Below are 16,724 nucleotides of genomic sequence, written 5' to 3' on the forward strand. Positions count from 1 at the left end.
AAGGTGGCAAGCCTGTGTACCAACCCCTGTTCCCATAACGAGCAGAGCCTGGAGGTGATGTGCTGCTCACCAGTCTTACTGAAGCACAATCACAACAAAGAGAGTCCCAGAAACACCACATTCTCCCAAAGCCAGCGCTGGGTTTCGGTGCTTTGCCATCTTTGACTGGTGCTAGTAAATATAACGAGTCGAGTATCCAGCTGACCGTTTCAGGGTTTTGGAATTTGCCAGTTTTACAGCTGCAAAGGTTATGAGAGACTGTCTTGTGAAAGAGGACTGGGTTTAAGGTTCAGGGTATGAATCTAATAAAAATTGTATTCTTTAAAATATGTTTTTAATATTTTCTCATTATGCTAATGTTTCAGTAGTCTGAAAACTACTAAAAGGTCTTTCTTTAAAGCTCTTGCTCGTCCGGATGCTGTCTCCTCTGCAGGTCACAGTTTTTCCAGGGATGATTGAGCATTTTTCTGTTGGTGGATTCCTCCAACATCACTTGCATAATTTACAGAGCTCTTGTTGTTTACTTTATTACTTTTTGTAATTTAGTTTGATTAAAAAATGAAAAATTAGGATTAATTTGAATAAAAATGTTACATTATTGAGAAACGCAGCATAAAAGGCTGTTAGAAATGGTCTAGCCAAGGCGAGACACCCATGTTCACCATTAGTGTCTGACACAGATGGAATTGGGCCTCCTCCTTTAACCCATCCATGCAGTGAACACACACACACAGTGACTGAGCACACATGCCTGGAGAGGCTCCAGCACCCGGCGAGCAGAGAGGGTGAAGGGCCTTGCTCATGGGGCCCAACAGTGGCAGCTTGCTGAGCCCGGGTATCAAACCCACAACAGTCATCGATAGCTTGGTGCTCTAACTGCTAAACTAGTTTGTGTCCAAGGTCAAATCTTAAGGTGGTAAGAGGTGTCGCTACTTAGGGTACAGTGAGAAAGTAGAGCATTTGGACCACTCATGTTTACTAAGCGGTCCAAATAGCCCCCCGAACATACAATTTTGCTGCAGTGCAGTATAAGGTTTTTAAGCACATAGGACTTCTGGGTAATGGTGACCTCAATGTAAAATCTGTACCGATCGATAGGATTTGCACAGGTTCACTCTCAGTGAGCCCATGTAGTTTCGCAGTACTCCTCTCCTCACAACGTTCAATTTTCGACAACTGCACTATATGTATATGATCGCTACTCTGCACTTGTTTAACCGCCAACTGCAGTTCATTGGCTCGTACTTGCACTTTCTCCAGTGACAAGGTTGAATTTCATCTTTCACCACTTCTACAAGCACGTTCACTTAGGATTAGGAGTCCAAAAGTACAGAGCTGGACCGTAACGTTTAATTAAAATGCCATTATAAAACAACGTCCATCATCGTAACAGTACAGAGCAAAGGACATGACCACAAACCAGGTTACAATTCTGCATTAAAAATGAGTTTAAGAGTTTAAGGTGTGGAACAGGGTTGAACAAAATGTAACGCTATTAAAAAAATCAATAATCAGCAGAAGGAGTTAAGAAAATATCACTCTTGCTTACAGGATATCCATGTTTTTAATAAGTGCATAGAATTCCCAAATTGTGTAGTTTTAATAATCCTTTAATAACCATCATTATCATTAAAAGAGGGATACAAAATGTTGAGCTTCTGCATCATTCAAATACACCAGAACATCCAAAAATAAACCTTTGTCTCATGTCAAATGTGACATTATCAAAAAGGTAAAAATGTATACATCTATTCTACTTGCATTTCAACTGTAAAACCTAATTGGATAAAACCAAGAATGATAAAACAGAAACGATCTGCAGGACAAAGAAGTGAGGTTGTAAAATTCAACTGAGCTTACAGGGGGGTACAAAAGGGGGCTGACATGCAAACCTCCCTGCTATATAGAGGACAATCTCTGCATGATCAAATGGATCTTGATTCAAATGCATAAAAATTGGTCCGAAACGAGCTGAAAATAGGTACAAAAAACAAAAAACTGAACAGTAAAAAGTGTTAAATACAACTTCTAAAAAGAGAGTAACATGCATCTATACAATGTGGAACCGTGGTCCCGGCGTGGCGATGATGTCGCTGTAGGGCTCAGCCTGGGACAGCTCGACGGCTTGCTGTTTCTTCAGGACCAGGAAACTGTAGAACTTGGCAGCGGCTTGTTTCTTGTTGTTGTTCTTGCACAGCTCCAGGAGGCTGATTGACTGGGCGCCAGTTTTGGCCACCACACGCTGGAAAAAAAAAACCAAAAGCCATCAATCAAACTTCACATAATCCACTTTTAAAACCAGTGCATCATATCATTTATCACAGAGACACCAAAAGTTACTTGAGTGCTAATCGCGGCCCAGGCCTATGACAAGTGTGGGTCAAGCGAGTGGTCGGATTTACAAAACGCAAGGAAAGGAGGGGGGAGCTTCCTGAACAGTCTTGAAATAAACACCAAGAGGTTGGGAACAGGCCTCATTTGCTAATTTCTTCCTAATTTACAGCTCCTCTCTTCTAATGATGTCGCCCTTGTGAACTGAACAAATCCCGAATAAGAAAGCATTGGTCAATGTCAGAATCTTCATGAAACTGTAAAAAGTGGGTTATGGAATTTTTTAATTTTTTAATTTTTATTTTTTACTGAGAACAGTTCTTAAAAGCAATTCCCCCAAAAACATTGGAGTAATTAAGTAAGTTTTTAGAACATATCACAAGCCATTTCAGCAACCACTACTTAATAGTGAAATAGCCAAGAGGAAACACACATCTTGGGAAGGGATAACTGATGTGATAATCAGGGAGAAAAAATAAATAAAAAAAGATATATATAATTCTTTTTAACTTCATACTAAAAGTTCAGAGAAATAGTTGCTCTTTAATTCTAAGAAGCTAAAAATCTGTTGAATATTTTTCTTAATCTTATGACGTCCTGATTCTTATCTAAAGCTGTGTGTGTGTGTGTGTGTGTGTATTTTATATATATATATATATATATACATACATACACACACACACACACACACACACACACACACACACACACACACATTTATATACATTTTCCTTATGTAGAAACTTCTAGAACTTTAAAAACAATCTCTACTTGTAATCCTGGTTAAATTAGACATCAATTTCAGTAATTCAAGAATTTAAACTGACAGACCGTGTAAACTCTACAGCCTTAGACAAGAATCAGGACGTCATAAGATTAAGAAAATATTCAAGAACAGATTTTAAGCTTCTTAGAATTAAGGAGAAAAACTGTGAAAAACTGAAGGGTGGGTATATGTACAACGTTCAAAGTGTTGAGTAGAAATACAAACTAACCTACTTTTACAAAGGACATTACTAACACTATTTTAATAAAGTACAACATTCACCTCGTCCATCACCAATTGTGAAAGCCAAGTACTTTAGGAAATAATCTTATGGTAATTTAGTTATGTAATACATCAGATATGTAAAAAAAAAAAAAAAAAAAAAAAAAACAGCTATTTTGTTATGCTCTTCCAGATTTGATCAGGACAGGAGGATGAATTTGCCCTGAGCTCAGAACATCAGAATATCACTGCAGTAATGTCAGTAGCTTACCTGAAGACCATGCAGCATCTGCTGGGTTCTCTTGTTCCATCTCCTCTCTTCTTGGTCCTGGTCTCCACCTTGACCCTCACCCTCCTATTTAAATACACAAAAAAAAAACAGTGTGTGTGGTTACTAAACAGCTTTGAACTCCGACAGAAGAGTTAAAACAGGAGATGATGGGGTCGTTTCTTTTATCATGCAATACCCAACCGTTACTGCATCTAAATATTCTGCATGCCACTTTTCTGTAAGGGTAACTGGCCATTAATTCTGACTCTTCATCAGCGGAACAAAGTCCTCACCTCCTCTTCCTCACTGTCATCTTTGTCTTTGCTTTTCTCTCCCAGCAGGTCCAGCTCAGGGACGAGTCTGGAGAGGTTGGTGCTGTCCTCGGGTGGGAGGTCCACCTGTGGCATATCAAGCTGCTGGGACAGCACTGACTGCTCCATTGGCTGCAGAGACTGGTCGAGGATGCCCATCGGCTGCAGAGCAAACGCAAAAATAAGTGTTAGAACAGAATAGTTCACAAAATGGGACAAAATACTGCTGAAAACAAGAAAATAATTAAACAAATTGACAACTTAAAACAAGTAAACATAATTTTAGCCCTTAGGATTTTAGCGCAATAGGAAGACAAATATCTCCCCAAAAAGCATTTAACACTTGTTGGTAATCTAGAACAGGTGTTCTTAGGCCAATTTAATTTGGCCACATAATGCTACGCACAGTTTACTACTTTTCCTTTATATAAACCAGACAGATACAAGCAAGAAATTTAATAAAACACTAAAAACCACAGACGGCTGCAATAATAATAAAACCATAATCCACTGAGAGAACATAAACTCTTTCCCCGCCCTGCCTCCCCTTCCCCTTTCACTCCCTTAACATACAAACTCTGGATCCTGCACAACAATAACACACAAACTCAATACTGAACTCTGCATAATCAAGTACTGGCGGAGCACACGTCACTTTAAAAAGAGCCTTTAAGCTCCAACTTAAGCACAACTGTTAATATTTGCACCGACCATATCCGGATTTTTATTCTGCTGCATATGCCACTTTACTTTTGAGGTTATTGCCAGGGCCCTCTGTCCATTACTTATCCCAACACTTCATTGTACTATTGTTATTTAATGTTTATTTAAATGTTTGTTAAGCCATGGGTCTGATAGTAACGTAATTTCAACCCTGTGAATATCCTGTACATATCGCTTTGATAATAAAGCTGACTGAGGAGGAGGAGGAGTAGCTGCCACGAGCAGACTCACCGGCAGAGCGGCATCAGGCTCCTGGGACTTGCGTTTGACTCCGCGCTGTCTGGAAGGAGGTGGCATAAGAGTCTCGTCCAGAGCCGTTCTGCTGCCCTCGATAGAAGAGACCTGCAGCATGCTGGGCTCCTCCACTATGGTCTGATCTAGAGAGAACAAAGCAAAACATTTTACTAGCTGTTCAACAGCTTCTCCCCAATTTTGCTAAGCCAATTAAGCCACCCATTCTCTAGGACTCCCTCAATCACTTGCAATGCTCCCGACACTAGTGAAGTCAGCCACTGCTCTACCAATGCAGCTTTACTAGGCAGGCAACGCGCCCGGAAGAAAAGCACTAACCAGCATCAAGACAATGGGGGTGCAGAGAGCGCATGGCTGACTGTGCTCAGGCTCCAGCTGCTGATGGCAACATGACCAAAGACTCAAACTCAATCTTCAGGCCATGGTGTCGGTGTCTTAGTCTGCTGGGCCACTCTGAGCCGTTCTACTACACATGAGCAAATCTGAGCTGATCTTTAAAAGGCACCCTCGTTCGATAAGAAAATGAACAGGGTCTAAAGCAAGGAAGGTAAGGAGCAGACCACAAGGGGACCAGACAGTGTGGGGACTCCTTTTGAGAAGTTTGCTAATGGAGAACTACTACGTCATTAGCACATTTTGGCTAAAGTGCTAGTGGAGCGGCAGCTGACTTGACAAATGACACTCTGACCAATGAAATACAGCTGTGCCAATGACTGACTCAATAACACTCACACAGCCTCTGTTCTGCTGTAGACATTTGATACTCTTGGTTTCGTTCGTGGTACAGGTCAGTGCGATTTAGGGAGAGTGGGATCACTAAGCTTCAAGTCAATTAAATGGCCTCCATTGAGAACATGAATTTTAAAGTTACTCTGAGGGATGATTGGGCCGGTTTTGACCCATGGTCCACCTGTGTGCAGAAAATAAAGCTAGTGTTGCTGAGAAGGGTCAACACGTATGCACGTACGCTGTGATCCTAGTAAAATAAACCCAACTGTAATCTGCACTATTTCGCAGGCAGATTGTGACAACATACACAGCAACCACATCACCAGAGATCTGGACCGTGTTGTTTACATACAATAGTGATCTCTAAAGCGTTTGCTTGAGTCATTTTGAGCTGCAAATTAAAAAGGTAACTTGCTGCATCTGACAGCTTGTGAACACACTTACCGATAACGTCACTCCTCTGCGTTATCTGCTCCTCACGGGGAACCTCAGGATTCTCAAGCTCCTTCAGGAACTCCTCCAGGCTGTCTGCCTCACCACCCTTCCTTCTCTTCCTCAGCTCGTCTGGCACCAGCGGCGTCAGGCAGCGTGTGAACATCTGTCAGATTCAACCACATTTTATGAGAACCGGCACAAATCTCTCATTGCAGCAAATGACTACAGCCAGCTTTAAGCCCATACACTATATGTGGACACCCTTCTAATGGATGCATTCAGCCACACATTCACAGGTTGCCTCGCCCTTGTAGAGGTTCTGCCACTAAAATAGGTCTGGAGCAGATAAACATGGACCTAATGCCAGGTGTGGGCTAGAGGGGTATGAAGCCCAGCAGCACTGAGCTGTGGAGCAGTGGAGCTGTGTTCTCTGGAATGATTGTATACCATTAAGAGCCTTAAATGAGGTTCATAGACAAAAGAATGGCTTGCTACTAACAAAACCAGCAAACAATCCTGTACAGATGAGTCAAAGACTGATCAGATGAAAAGGTTACTTAGGGTTTCAGGCAGTGACAGCACCACCACTGCAACTGACCACCAGGAAAAGCACCTCCGACAACGGACATACCTTAAGCAGTCTGCCATTCCAGAGAGGCTGCGCAGGCAGAGAGAAGAGCTTCTCCACACCTCCAGTCTCCTTCCACATCATCAGCTTCTTGGTGGGTGGAGCCAGGTCCAGCGTGGTGACAATGTCGGAGTAGTCGCTCAGCTGGGCGCGGATGGTCTTGCTGTCGAGTTCCTTCAAGCTGTCCACGATCAGCTTCCTCTTCCTCTTGGCCTTGGTTTCTTTTACTGTAATTCCAAACAAAACCACCTTTAGAACCTTGTTAGTTCTCCACTTGCCATTACCATTACACAACCTTTAAATAATCAATGATAGCTTATTGATGATCATGATACTGATTTATTACACAAATATGGATAAAGACGAATTTCTTTACCAGTGATATCAATGGGCTCCAGCGCAAAAGCCTCCTCCTCATTAGGCACCAGAGTGGTCTGTTCTGTCTGGTCTGTGGTGTTTGGTAGAGGTTCCACGGGGCCAGAGTCAGGACTGTCCGGAGCGCCAGGCGCTGATACCCACAACACCATAAACAACAAATTAACACACACACAACCGAATTAGAAATCATCTAATTATTTGGATTAAAGAATCTTGAAACTTGAAGGAGCACTAAACAAATAGCTTACGGGAGAAGTTGTCGAAGTCATCATCGTCGTCTCCATGATCTGGGGGCATCATAACGCTGTCGGTGATGGCTGGAGGGTCATCAAATATTCCTCCACCTCCATCGCTGCTCAAGAGTTTATCCACTGAAAATGACCAAACAATTCACATTAACACTTATTATTAACTCAGAAATTAAACAATTAGCCCCAATATCATAACATCAGTTTCCAAACTATAATCCATAACATTAAGACCGTCTACAAAGTCCTTACCAAGTATTCCGCCATCACTGTTCTCGAGGTTGTTCTCTCCAAAGTCGTCATAGTCAAGGTTGGTCGATTTATCAGGCAGGTGGGCAGGACCAGGCTCTGCTTCCAGCAAAAGATTGGAGGCAGATGACCCGTGGATGATGTCAACCAAGGCACTCTCCTCCCTCATGATCTCACGGTCATCCATGCCAAAGTCACCTGCAATCAACAGGCAAAGGTCCACCAGGAAACCATTGAGTCCTCCTCTACCATTATTTAAGCTTAGGTTTAGATTGAAGGGGTCTCAATTACAAAATAGCCAAAAGCCACAACAAATTAAGACTGGTTTAAATAAATAAAAACAAAAAAACAATAATAAAAGTAAATACAATTATAAAACATTACACATTAAGATGCTTATACACTTCTAATTTTACCTGATTTTCTACCCAATTAGTAAAGCAAATTTCCCAAGTCTCATTTATATGAATATCACTTGCAATGCCCAAGGAGGTTGAAGACTAGCACGTCTCCTCCTGCATATGCAAAGCACAACTGCAGCTGATGCAGCATCACTAGTGGTGAAGTGGGGAGGAAATGCCATCAACCCACCCCCAAAAAGAGCAGGACTAGTAGTTCACTGGACTACTCTGAGCCCCAAAAGATGCTACAAGTAACTACATCTTTATTAACTACATAAACTTAATTCTTACCAAAGTCATTGTCTGCCATGATGCTGAGGTTGCCCACTTCCTCCCTCATGGTGATCTCCTCCACTCGGCTCTGGTTCAGTGTGAACTGTTGTGCTACATCTATGTCACTGGAAAACATTGAATTAGAAAAAAAAAAGTAGAATCGCTTTTAAAATAACAGAACTCAAGCAGTGCACTGGGAGGAAAACTAAAGATCTTCACAAAGAAATGAATAAAATCAGTTATTAGATCCAAGTAGGGGGCATTGGCCTATCTTAAACAGTGTAATGCTTTGCCAGACAATCAACCGGCAAGGTTTTTTTTTTTCTAAGGATGCACCGATCCATCTTTCTGTTTTGATACATATAACAATACATGAACTTTGCGTATCAGTCGATACCATTGTGGAATTAATAAACCATACACCTGACCATCTGGGAGAGACTAAAGGCATCAGGATTGATGTAATCATTCCTTTACTAACTTTATAAAACATACTAGATATAAATGAACCCAATTTCTTTTTGTCACTAAAATTAATAACTGTGCTGGACCTCGACAGTGTTGTCTGGGTGCAGGACTTGTATTCTGAAATTTGAAGTCTGTGAGACTAAAGGGGCTCTCCTTATATGCTGATAGTTGATGACTGGTCCATGCTGGTTAGATAGGAGGGAGTCTTGCTGTTTGCTGCTATGATGTGCAGGATGTCTGCAGGTTACGCTGATCCTGGGTTAAAAAGCCTAGAATAATGACGGTGCGAGAATCGGGTTCCGTGAATGGATCAGTCCTTTGGATCAGATTAATTCTCATTTCATTCAATTAGCTCATTTTCTATGAAAACTGTAGAGCTGAAGCCACCGATTCCCGAAGCCAGTCATTCTGCCAATCCACAGTGTTCCCATCGATGATCTCCGACAGAAGGCAAAGCAAATTACAAGCACTGCTGCTTAACAGACAACAGTAACCTGCGCAAAAAAAAACAAAACCAACAACCAAACTTACTCGAGATCTGGAAGGGGCTGATCGAAATCATGGAACTCCTCCGGCAAGGTGATGGCGTTGTAGGCGGCTTCGCGATTGTCTTCGGGAAGATCCACAACGCCTGAGCAGCACAAACAATTCAGAGCTCATTAACTGAATCACCCTTTAGCTTAGCCTGCCAAAGCCCAACCTTTAAATCAGTCCGTCAGTAAATCTAAACTATAGCAAGTGCAGACAAACAGTACGTCTCTTATTACCTGGTCGGAAAGCCATTTTGATCTTAATGAATGCTTCATTACAGTCAGCAAGCAGGTACTTGGCTTTCCTATGGTAGATCCTCACCACACCCAGGAGAAGGTGACCAGATGTGCGCAGAGCCATTTTCACCTACAAATAAAGATCAGATTAGTAAGGAAGGTGCATGTAATCACACAAAACTGAAGAAAAGATTTTAATAGACAAGAATAACATTATTTGGACAGTATGCCACAAACAACTCTACCATGTTAGATGATAAAGAAATTAAAAACTAAGCTTCAACAGACGTTTCAATAAACCCAGTGCTAATCAGCCTCTCCAAGGCACCCAAATTTAGACCTTTAGACCCAGCAGGCATCGGCAAATATCGGCATTGGACAAGTTTCTGTTCTGACTGTGACAAGATGGTACGTCAGACCACAAAGTAGCCTTCACCATGCAGACACAGCCAAACAACCAGTGACAAAATAAATAAATAAATAAATAAATAAATGAATAAAAAAAAACACCACAAAAACATGCCTTTGGTGAAATGATGCTCTCCACGCTGCTCTCCAGGTTGCACTCGAAGACATGGGCTTTGGTCAGCTTTTTGTCCCAGTGGGCCGCTAGCCAAATTTTGGCCAACGGCCCACGCTTGCTGAGGACGAAGTGGGCGTAAAACATTGCCCCTGTGATCACTCAAAGATTAAGGGACAGCTACACCTGTGGAAGACAAACAGAAAGACAGAAAATAAATAACTGGTGCCCAGGAGGACCTTCGGTTATTAGAGCAGAAAATAAACATATGTACACACAGCAAAGCATTTTATACATATATAGACAAAAGTATTGGGACACCCCAATTTCATTTCTCCCTAAGAGTATTAAAGATTGTATTCTACTGTTGTTGGGAGTAACTGGGTCCACCGTTCAGGAAAGGATTTCTATTAGATCTTGAGACACTGCTGTGGGCATTCTGCGACAAGAGCGACTCAACTCACCCTAAAAATACTGGATGGAGCACCATCCATCATTCCAGAGAGCATCGTTTCAATGCTCCACAGCTCAATGCTGGGGTTTTAGATCCCTCTTGCCTATGTCTGGCATTAGGCAGCATTGTGCCAGTAGGGTCATGTTTAGAGTCTCCTATTCCATTAGTAGGAGAACATCTCTAGAGGGACTAGACATTAAGTAGCTGAATGCATTCAGATACAGTGAATTTATTTTCAAACAAGAAAGCAATATGGACCAAGACATCTTACCCACTTATTTGTTATAGTGAGTCTAGAGCCTGTCCAGAGATACCCCCCTTAACTGGTGCCCTACCAGTTCATGCACATTCACACCTAGGGGCAATTCAGACTGGCCAATCCACCTACCATGTGAGTGTGTTAGAGGTGTGAGGAAAACAGAGAAACAGGAGAACAGAGGAAATTCCACACAGACACAGGAACAACATGCCGAACACCCAACCAGAGAACTTAGCCATAACCCCGTACCCCTGGAGCTGTTTAAATGAATCACTATTTTCTTTTGTACTATATTGTGTATATAGTGTAAATTATTTGTCTACATTTTTTGTAAGTGATGAAACTTGCTATCCCTTTTTGCTGTGACACTGAGAATTTCCACGGTGGGACTAATAAAGGATTATCTTATCTTAAATATTAACAGTAATGCTGGGCAGTACTCCGGTTCATTCAGTATCCTGGTTAATAAATAAACACAATAATACACCATGAAACAGTCAATCCTTAAATAAATTCTGATACACACATTTTTGGTCATAGCTCCCAGCTCTAAATAACAGCCAGCAAACAATCGGACACAAAACCTGCCAAGATAACTGCACATACTGTACCTACGTGAAACTACCGATACTGCTTTCCTTCTCCATAATAAATAATAAATAAACACAGTGATCTGAACCACGATGATATTTCTGCTCAACCACCCACCCAAAGTCTTAAACAAGGTCTGAACACACAAATATACCAGATAATAAACCTGGGAGGGAGATTACCTACAACATCAGGCAGCAAGTAACCTGCCCAACACTACCCATCACACCTAATCAACAAATCTGCAACCTCATTGATTATAGTCATTGATCACGTTGATCAAACTAAAAGTAAATAACTGTTTAAAGTAGGGCTGGGCAATATGGTAAAAATTCACTATCACAATATTTAAAGATATTTTCACAATACAGTAGTGAGATTACCATCCTAACGCTGTCCCATATTCAGCACAGTGATTTTTATAGAAGTGTGCAGCACTTATTGGCACATTTCACCTATCAGACAGTACTGACGCACTTCTCTCTGTTCAAATACTGAGAAATATCATGTTAAAGTATCATGACAATGTCTTTAATTGTAACTTACCACCTTTAAAAACTGAAGATAGTAGAAGTTCATATCAGAAAGATGAAGAAAGTCAATTAATCCACTTTAACTGTAAACTAAAGGTAGAAACTGACACCTGTTGCATTTCAGATCATTTACAAAACCATACCTTTGATTAGAAACCCTCTCCACATAATTTACCCTAAACATGACTTAATTATTTAACCAATTATTTTAAATAAAGCAAAAATACATGAGTTAACAGCACTTATTGGCACATTTCACCTATCCGACAGTACTGAGGCACTTCTCTCTGTTCCAACACTGAGAAATATCATGACAATGTATTTAATTGTAACTTACCACCTTTAAAAACTGAAGATAGTAGAAGTTCATATCAGAAAGTTGAACCAAGTCAATTAATCCACTTTAACTGTAAACTAAAGGTAGAAACTGACACCTGTTGCATTTCAGATCATTTACAAAACCATAACTAATTAGAAACCCTCTCCACATAATTTACCCTAAACATGACTTAATTATTTAACCAATTATTTTAAATAAAGCAAAAATACATGAGTTAACAGCACTTATTGGCACATTTCACCTATCCGACAGTACTGAGGCACTTCTCTCTGTTCAAATACTGAGAAATATCATGACAATGTATTTAATTGTAACTTACCACCTTTAAAAACTGAAGATAGTAGAAGTTCATATCAGAATATATATATATATTTAACAAACTATCACAATATTTAAAGATATTTTCACAATACACAATATTTTGATAGATATCAAGTTAAAGTTTAATGACAATGTATTTAAGCACTGAGAGGTTATAACTTACCACCTTTAAAAACCTTTGATTCAACTTTTCATATCAGAAAGTTGAACCAAGTCAATTAATCCACTTTAACTGTAAACTAAAGGTGGAAACTGACACCTGTTGCATTTCAGATCATTTACAAAACCATACCTTTGATTAGAAACCCACATAATCTACCCTAAACATGACTTAATTATTTAACCAATTATTTTAAATAAAGCAAAATTACATGAGTTAACAGCACTTATTGGCACATTTCACCCATCAGACAGTACTGAGGCACTTCTCTCTGTTCCAACACTGAGAAATATCATGTTAAAGTTAATTTAATTGTAACTTACCACCTTTAAAAACTGAAGATAGTAGAAGTTCATATCAGAAAGATGAAGAAAGTCAATTTAACCAATTTAACTGTAAACTAAAGGTAGAAACTGACACCTGTTGCATTTCAGATCATTTACAAAACCATACCTTTGATTAGAAACCCTCTCCACATAATTTACCCTAAACATGACTTAATTATTTAACCAATTATTTTAAATAAAGCAAAATTACGAGTTAACAGCACTTATTGGCACATTTCACCTATCCGACAGTACTGACGCACTTCTCTCTGTTCCAACACTGAGAAATATCATGTTAAAGTTAATTTAATTGTAATTTACCACCTTTAAAAACTGAAGATAGAAGAAGTTCATATCAGAAAGATGAAGAAAGTCAATTTAACCAATTTAACTGTAAACTAAAGGTAGAAACTGACACCTGTTGCATTTCAGATCATTTACAAAACCATACCTTTGATTAGAAACCCTCTCCACATAATTTACCCTAAACATGACTTAATTATTTAAGCAATTATTTTAAATAAAGCAAAATTACGAGTTAACAGCACTTATTGGCACATTTCACCCATCAGACAGTACTGACGCACTTCTCTCTGTTCCAACACTGAGAAATATCATGACAATGTATTTAATTGTAATTTACCACCTTTAAAAACTGAAGATAGAAGAAGTTCATATCAGAAAGATGAAGAAAGTCAATTAATCCAATTTAACTGTAAACTAAAGGTAGAAACTGACACCTGTTGCATTTCAGATCATTTACAAAGCATGTTTGATTAGAAATCCACAAAATCTACCCTAAACTTAATTATTTAACCAATTATTTTAAATAAAGCAAAAATACATGAGTTAACAGGCCATAAGCCAGATAACCAACACCTATAACTACAACCTTACTGATCAGCAATCAACTACAACAACAAAAGCAGCAGATTTAACATCAGAAACTACATAAATATAAAAAACAATAATTAGATAATAATTAAATAATAATAATAATAAGTGAGCTGCTCAATGCTTAAAATACAGCTTTATTAATTATCTAATTACTAATTAATCAAATTAACAGAACACCACCAAACCGACACTACACCCCTTCAAAAATACACCTGCACGTCGTTGAACGTTGAAAACACTTCTTAAATGTTAAAAACCTCCTTTATTATTATTATAATTATTATTATTATAATAAACTGATCCATTAACCACTGCACGTCAGTCTGATCAACACAGCCAGCGCAGAACTACCAGCTTCAGATCACTTAAAATCAACAATATCGATCACCAATAAGCTCTAGATACATAAACCAGCCCTATAACCCACTTAGGCTCCTAATTATTTAGAAATCCAGCCATCAGACCCCTTCAGCTCCCTGCACGGAGCGGCCAGCGCGCTTAGCGCTGTAGCTACGAAGCTGGCTAGCCGCTAGCGGACACCCGACCCCAATCAAGAGCGAATAAACTAATAAACCCACCCTAAAATGAAGCAAATAAGAGATAATTAAGCATTATTGGTTATTATTATGCGCTTTAGATGCAGCTAATGAGCTAAAACGAGCGGAAAGGGGAAAGAAAGGGAGGAAACTTGCGTAGCGAGATTAACGTAACTAACGCAAACGGCGCAGCTAGCGGATTAGCAGCTGGCTAGCTAACGGTTAGCCAGCCAGAGTCTCTAGATCTCACAACAGACGACAAAGTGGCCCCGCAAAACACGATTAACTGGTGGGAAACTAGAGTCAGGTGTTGTAGAGCGTGTCCCGGGGGACTTTAACGCAGTAGACAGGGAGGAAACTACAGCCAGGGTTCGTGCTAATGCTAAAGCTAATGCTAAAGCTAATGCTAAGGCTAAGGCAGCTAGCGCTGCACCGACCGTCGCACACACCGCGGTCGCCGCGTCGTTTCCTGATAAAATGCTGCAAAAAGCCCGTCGTTCAATCCCAGACGCCGGTCCGCTCACACTCACCACTCAACGGCGATCTCTCCGCACCGGTCGGGTGGTGTAAAGTCTCCCGTCCCCGCTGGAGAGAGGTTAAACACGGCTTCCCTCCTTCCTCGTCTCTCTCATTGAAGCGCGCTAAGATGGCGCCTCCCGCTCAGCGACGCTTTAAAATCAGCGGGATGTTTACGGTCGAAAATCGGGCGCGGGCGGAGCAACGCTGACCCAGGCGGGGGGCGGTGTCCCAATCCGAGTACTAACGGCCTGTACACTTGTACACTACACTGAGTCAGCCTAGTGTAACGTCCGGCCGCAAGTTCAAACTCTGTGCTGCCTCAGGGCTGTGTCCGCATTTACTCGTGGGAAAGGTTGTTATTTTAGATGGGATGGTTGTTTTTGTCTATTAACAATGAAATTAGATAAACTAATACATTAAATAAAATAAATGAACAAGATATAATTAAAATTAAAATTCAGCTATATAAAATTAAAATAGAAAAACTTTTAAAAAATAAATATAAAATGGGATGTTTTGGGATGTTTTTTTTTGTCTATTAACAATGAAATTAGATAAACTAATACATTAAACAAAATAAATGAACAAGATATAATTAATTCAGCTATATAAAATTAAAATAGAAAAAAATAAATGAACAAGTGAGACTAATTAAAATACAAATTAGTATACAAAATGTATTTTTATGTAAATTTAGTTGCTATAAAAAATACCTATAAAAGAGCAAAACAATGACAAAAAGTAACAGTGAAATAAACAACATAAAACACCAAATATAGTTACAAAGTAAATTACAAATCTAGGTAAAATAATAACAAAATAAAAGAAAATGAACAAAAGAATTATAACAAAATAAAATAATATCAAAAAATAAAAGTATAAAAAATAAAGTATAAAACAATTAAACTATATTTTTATGTGATGTTTTTATTAAAAAAATAATTAAAAAAAGAACAGAGTGAAAATACAAATACAAATGAACAAAATAAATAAAAGAAAAACAAAAAAATAATAACAATAAGAATAAAAACATAGTAATGCTTGTTTTTTATTTGTTTGTTTATTAATTGTTGTGTCGTTTTTTAACACTGCTGTCTGAAAGCTCTTTTAAAGGGGCCTTTATCACGAAACTGTATTGATCTTTGCACAGTTGAATAATGACAAGTTACAAACCTTGAACCTCAAACTCTGTTGTGCCGTTTTTTAAAAGACATTTCAGCAGAACTAAAACAGAGACAATTAAAAAAACCCAGAACTGTTACATAACATTACTGCAATCCCCCGAAAGTACCATACACCAGTGTTCATACTCTAATCCGAGTTTGGACTGGGACCATACCCAACTCCAGTAGGCAAAAATCTGTTATCTGGCCATAGACCTCCATATACTCATCAACTGTTCATCTTTATCAGGAGCACAGATACCAACAGATACCAACAGATACCCACAGATACCCACAGATACCAACAGATACCCACAGATACCCACAGATACCAACAGATACCCACAGATACCCACAGATACCAACAGATACCCACAGATACCAACAGATACCAACAGATACCAACAGATACCCACAGATACCAACAGATACCAACAGATACCCACAGTTACCCACAGATACCAACAGATACCAACATATACCAACAGATACCAACAGATACCCACAGATACCCACAGATACCAACAGATACCAACAGATACCAACAGATACCCACAGATACCCACAGATACCCACAGATACCAACAGATACCAACAGATACCAACAGATACCCACAGATACCAACAGATACCCACAGATACCCACAGATACC

General features: G+C 39.6%; 2 protein-coding genes across 3 annotated transcripts in view; one reads left to right on the forward strand and one right to left on the reverse strand.

The window, feature by feature from the left end:
• The window catches only part of tap1 (transporter 1, ATP-binding cassette, sub-family B (MDR/TAP)), a 433,854-nt gene that overhangs the window by 213,963 nt on the left and 203,167 nt on the right, over nt 1–16,724 (forward strand). The window lies entirely within an intron of this gene.
• rad21a (RAD21 cohesin complex component a) lies at nt 1,546–15,061 on the reverse strand. 2 transcript variants are annotated; one of them, XM_072659485.1, is made up of 15 exons: nt 14,920–15,061; nt 10,104–10,158; nt 9,976–10,052; nt 9,453–9,582; nt 9,217–9,316; nt 8,236–8,342; nt 7,547–7,741; nt 7,295–7,417; nt 7,045–7,176; nt 6,672–6,895; nt 6,050–6,203; nt 4,856–5,001; nt 3,884–4,063; nt 3,591–3,674; nt 1,546–2,242 (listed from the first exon to the last, which is right to left on the reverse strand). In XM_072659485.1, the coding sequence occupies exons 2-15, from the start codon at nt 10,117–10,119 to the stop codon at nt 2,051–2,053; spliced, it is 1,860 nt and encodes a 619-aa protein (XP_072515586.1). In that variant the 5' UTR covers nt 10,120–10,158; nt 14,920–15,061; the 3' UTR covers nt 1,546–2,050. The 2 variants fall into 2 exon arrangements, with proteins under 2 accessions (XP_072515586.1, XP_072515576.1); XM_072659475.1 differs by having other exon boundaries at nt 9,976–10,158.

Source organism: Salminus brasiliensis, chromosome 1 (genome assembly GCF_030463535.1).
Source record: "Salminus brasiliensis chromosome 1, fSalBra1.hap2, whole genome shotgun sequence".
Taxonomy (NCBI): Eukaryota; Metazoa; Chordata; class Actinopteri; order Characiformes; family Bryconidae; genus Salminus; species Salminus brasiliensis.

Coding starts and splice junctions, on each gene's coding strand:
- rad21a (XM_072659475.1), bottom strand. CDS start 10,119: ATGTTTTACGCCCACTTCGTCCTCAGCAAGCGTGGGCCGTTGGCCAAA. Junction 6,204..6,671: donor GGAATGGCAGACTGCTTAAG/GTATGTCCGTTG, acceptor TGAATCTGACAG/ATGTTCACACGCTGCCTGAC. Junction 5,002..6,049: donor GCAGAGGAGTGACGTTATCG/GTAAGTGTGTTC, acceptor TGTTCTCTCTAG/ATCAGACCATAGTGGAGGAG.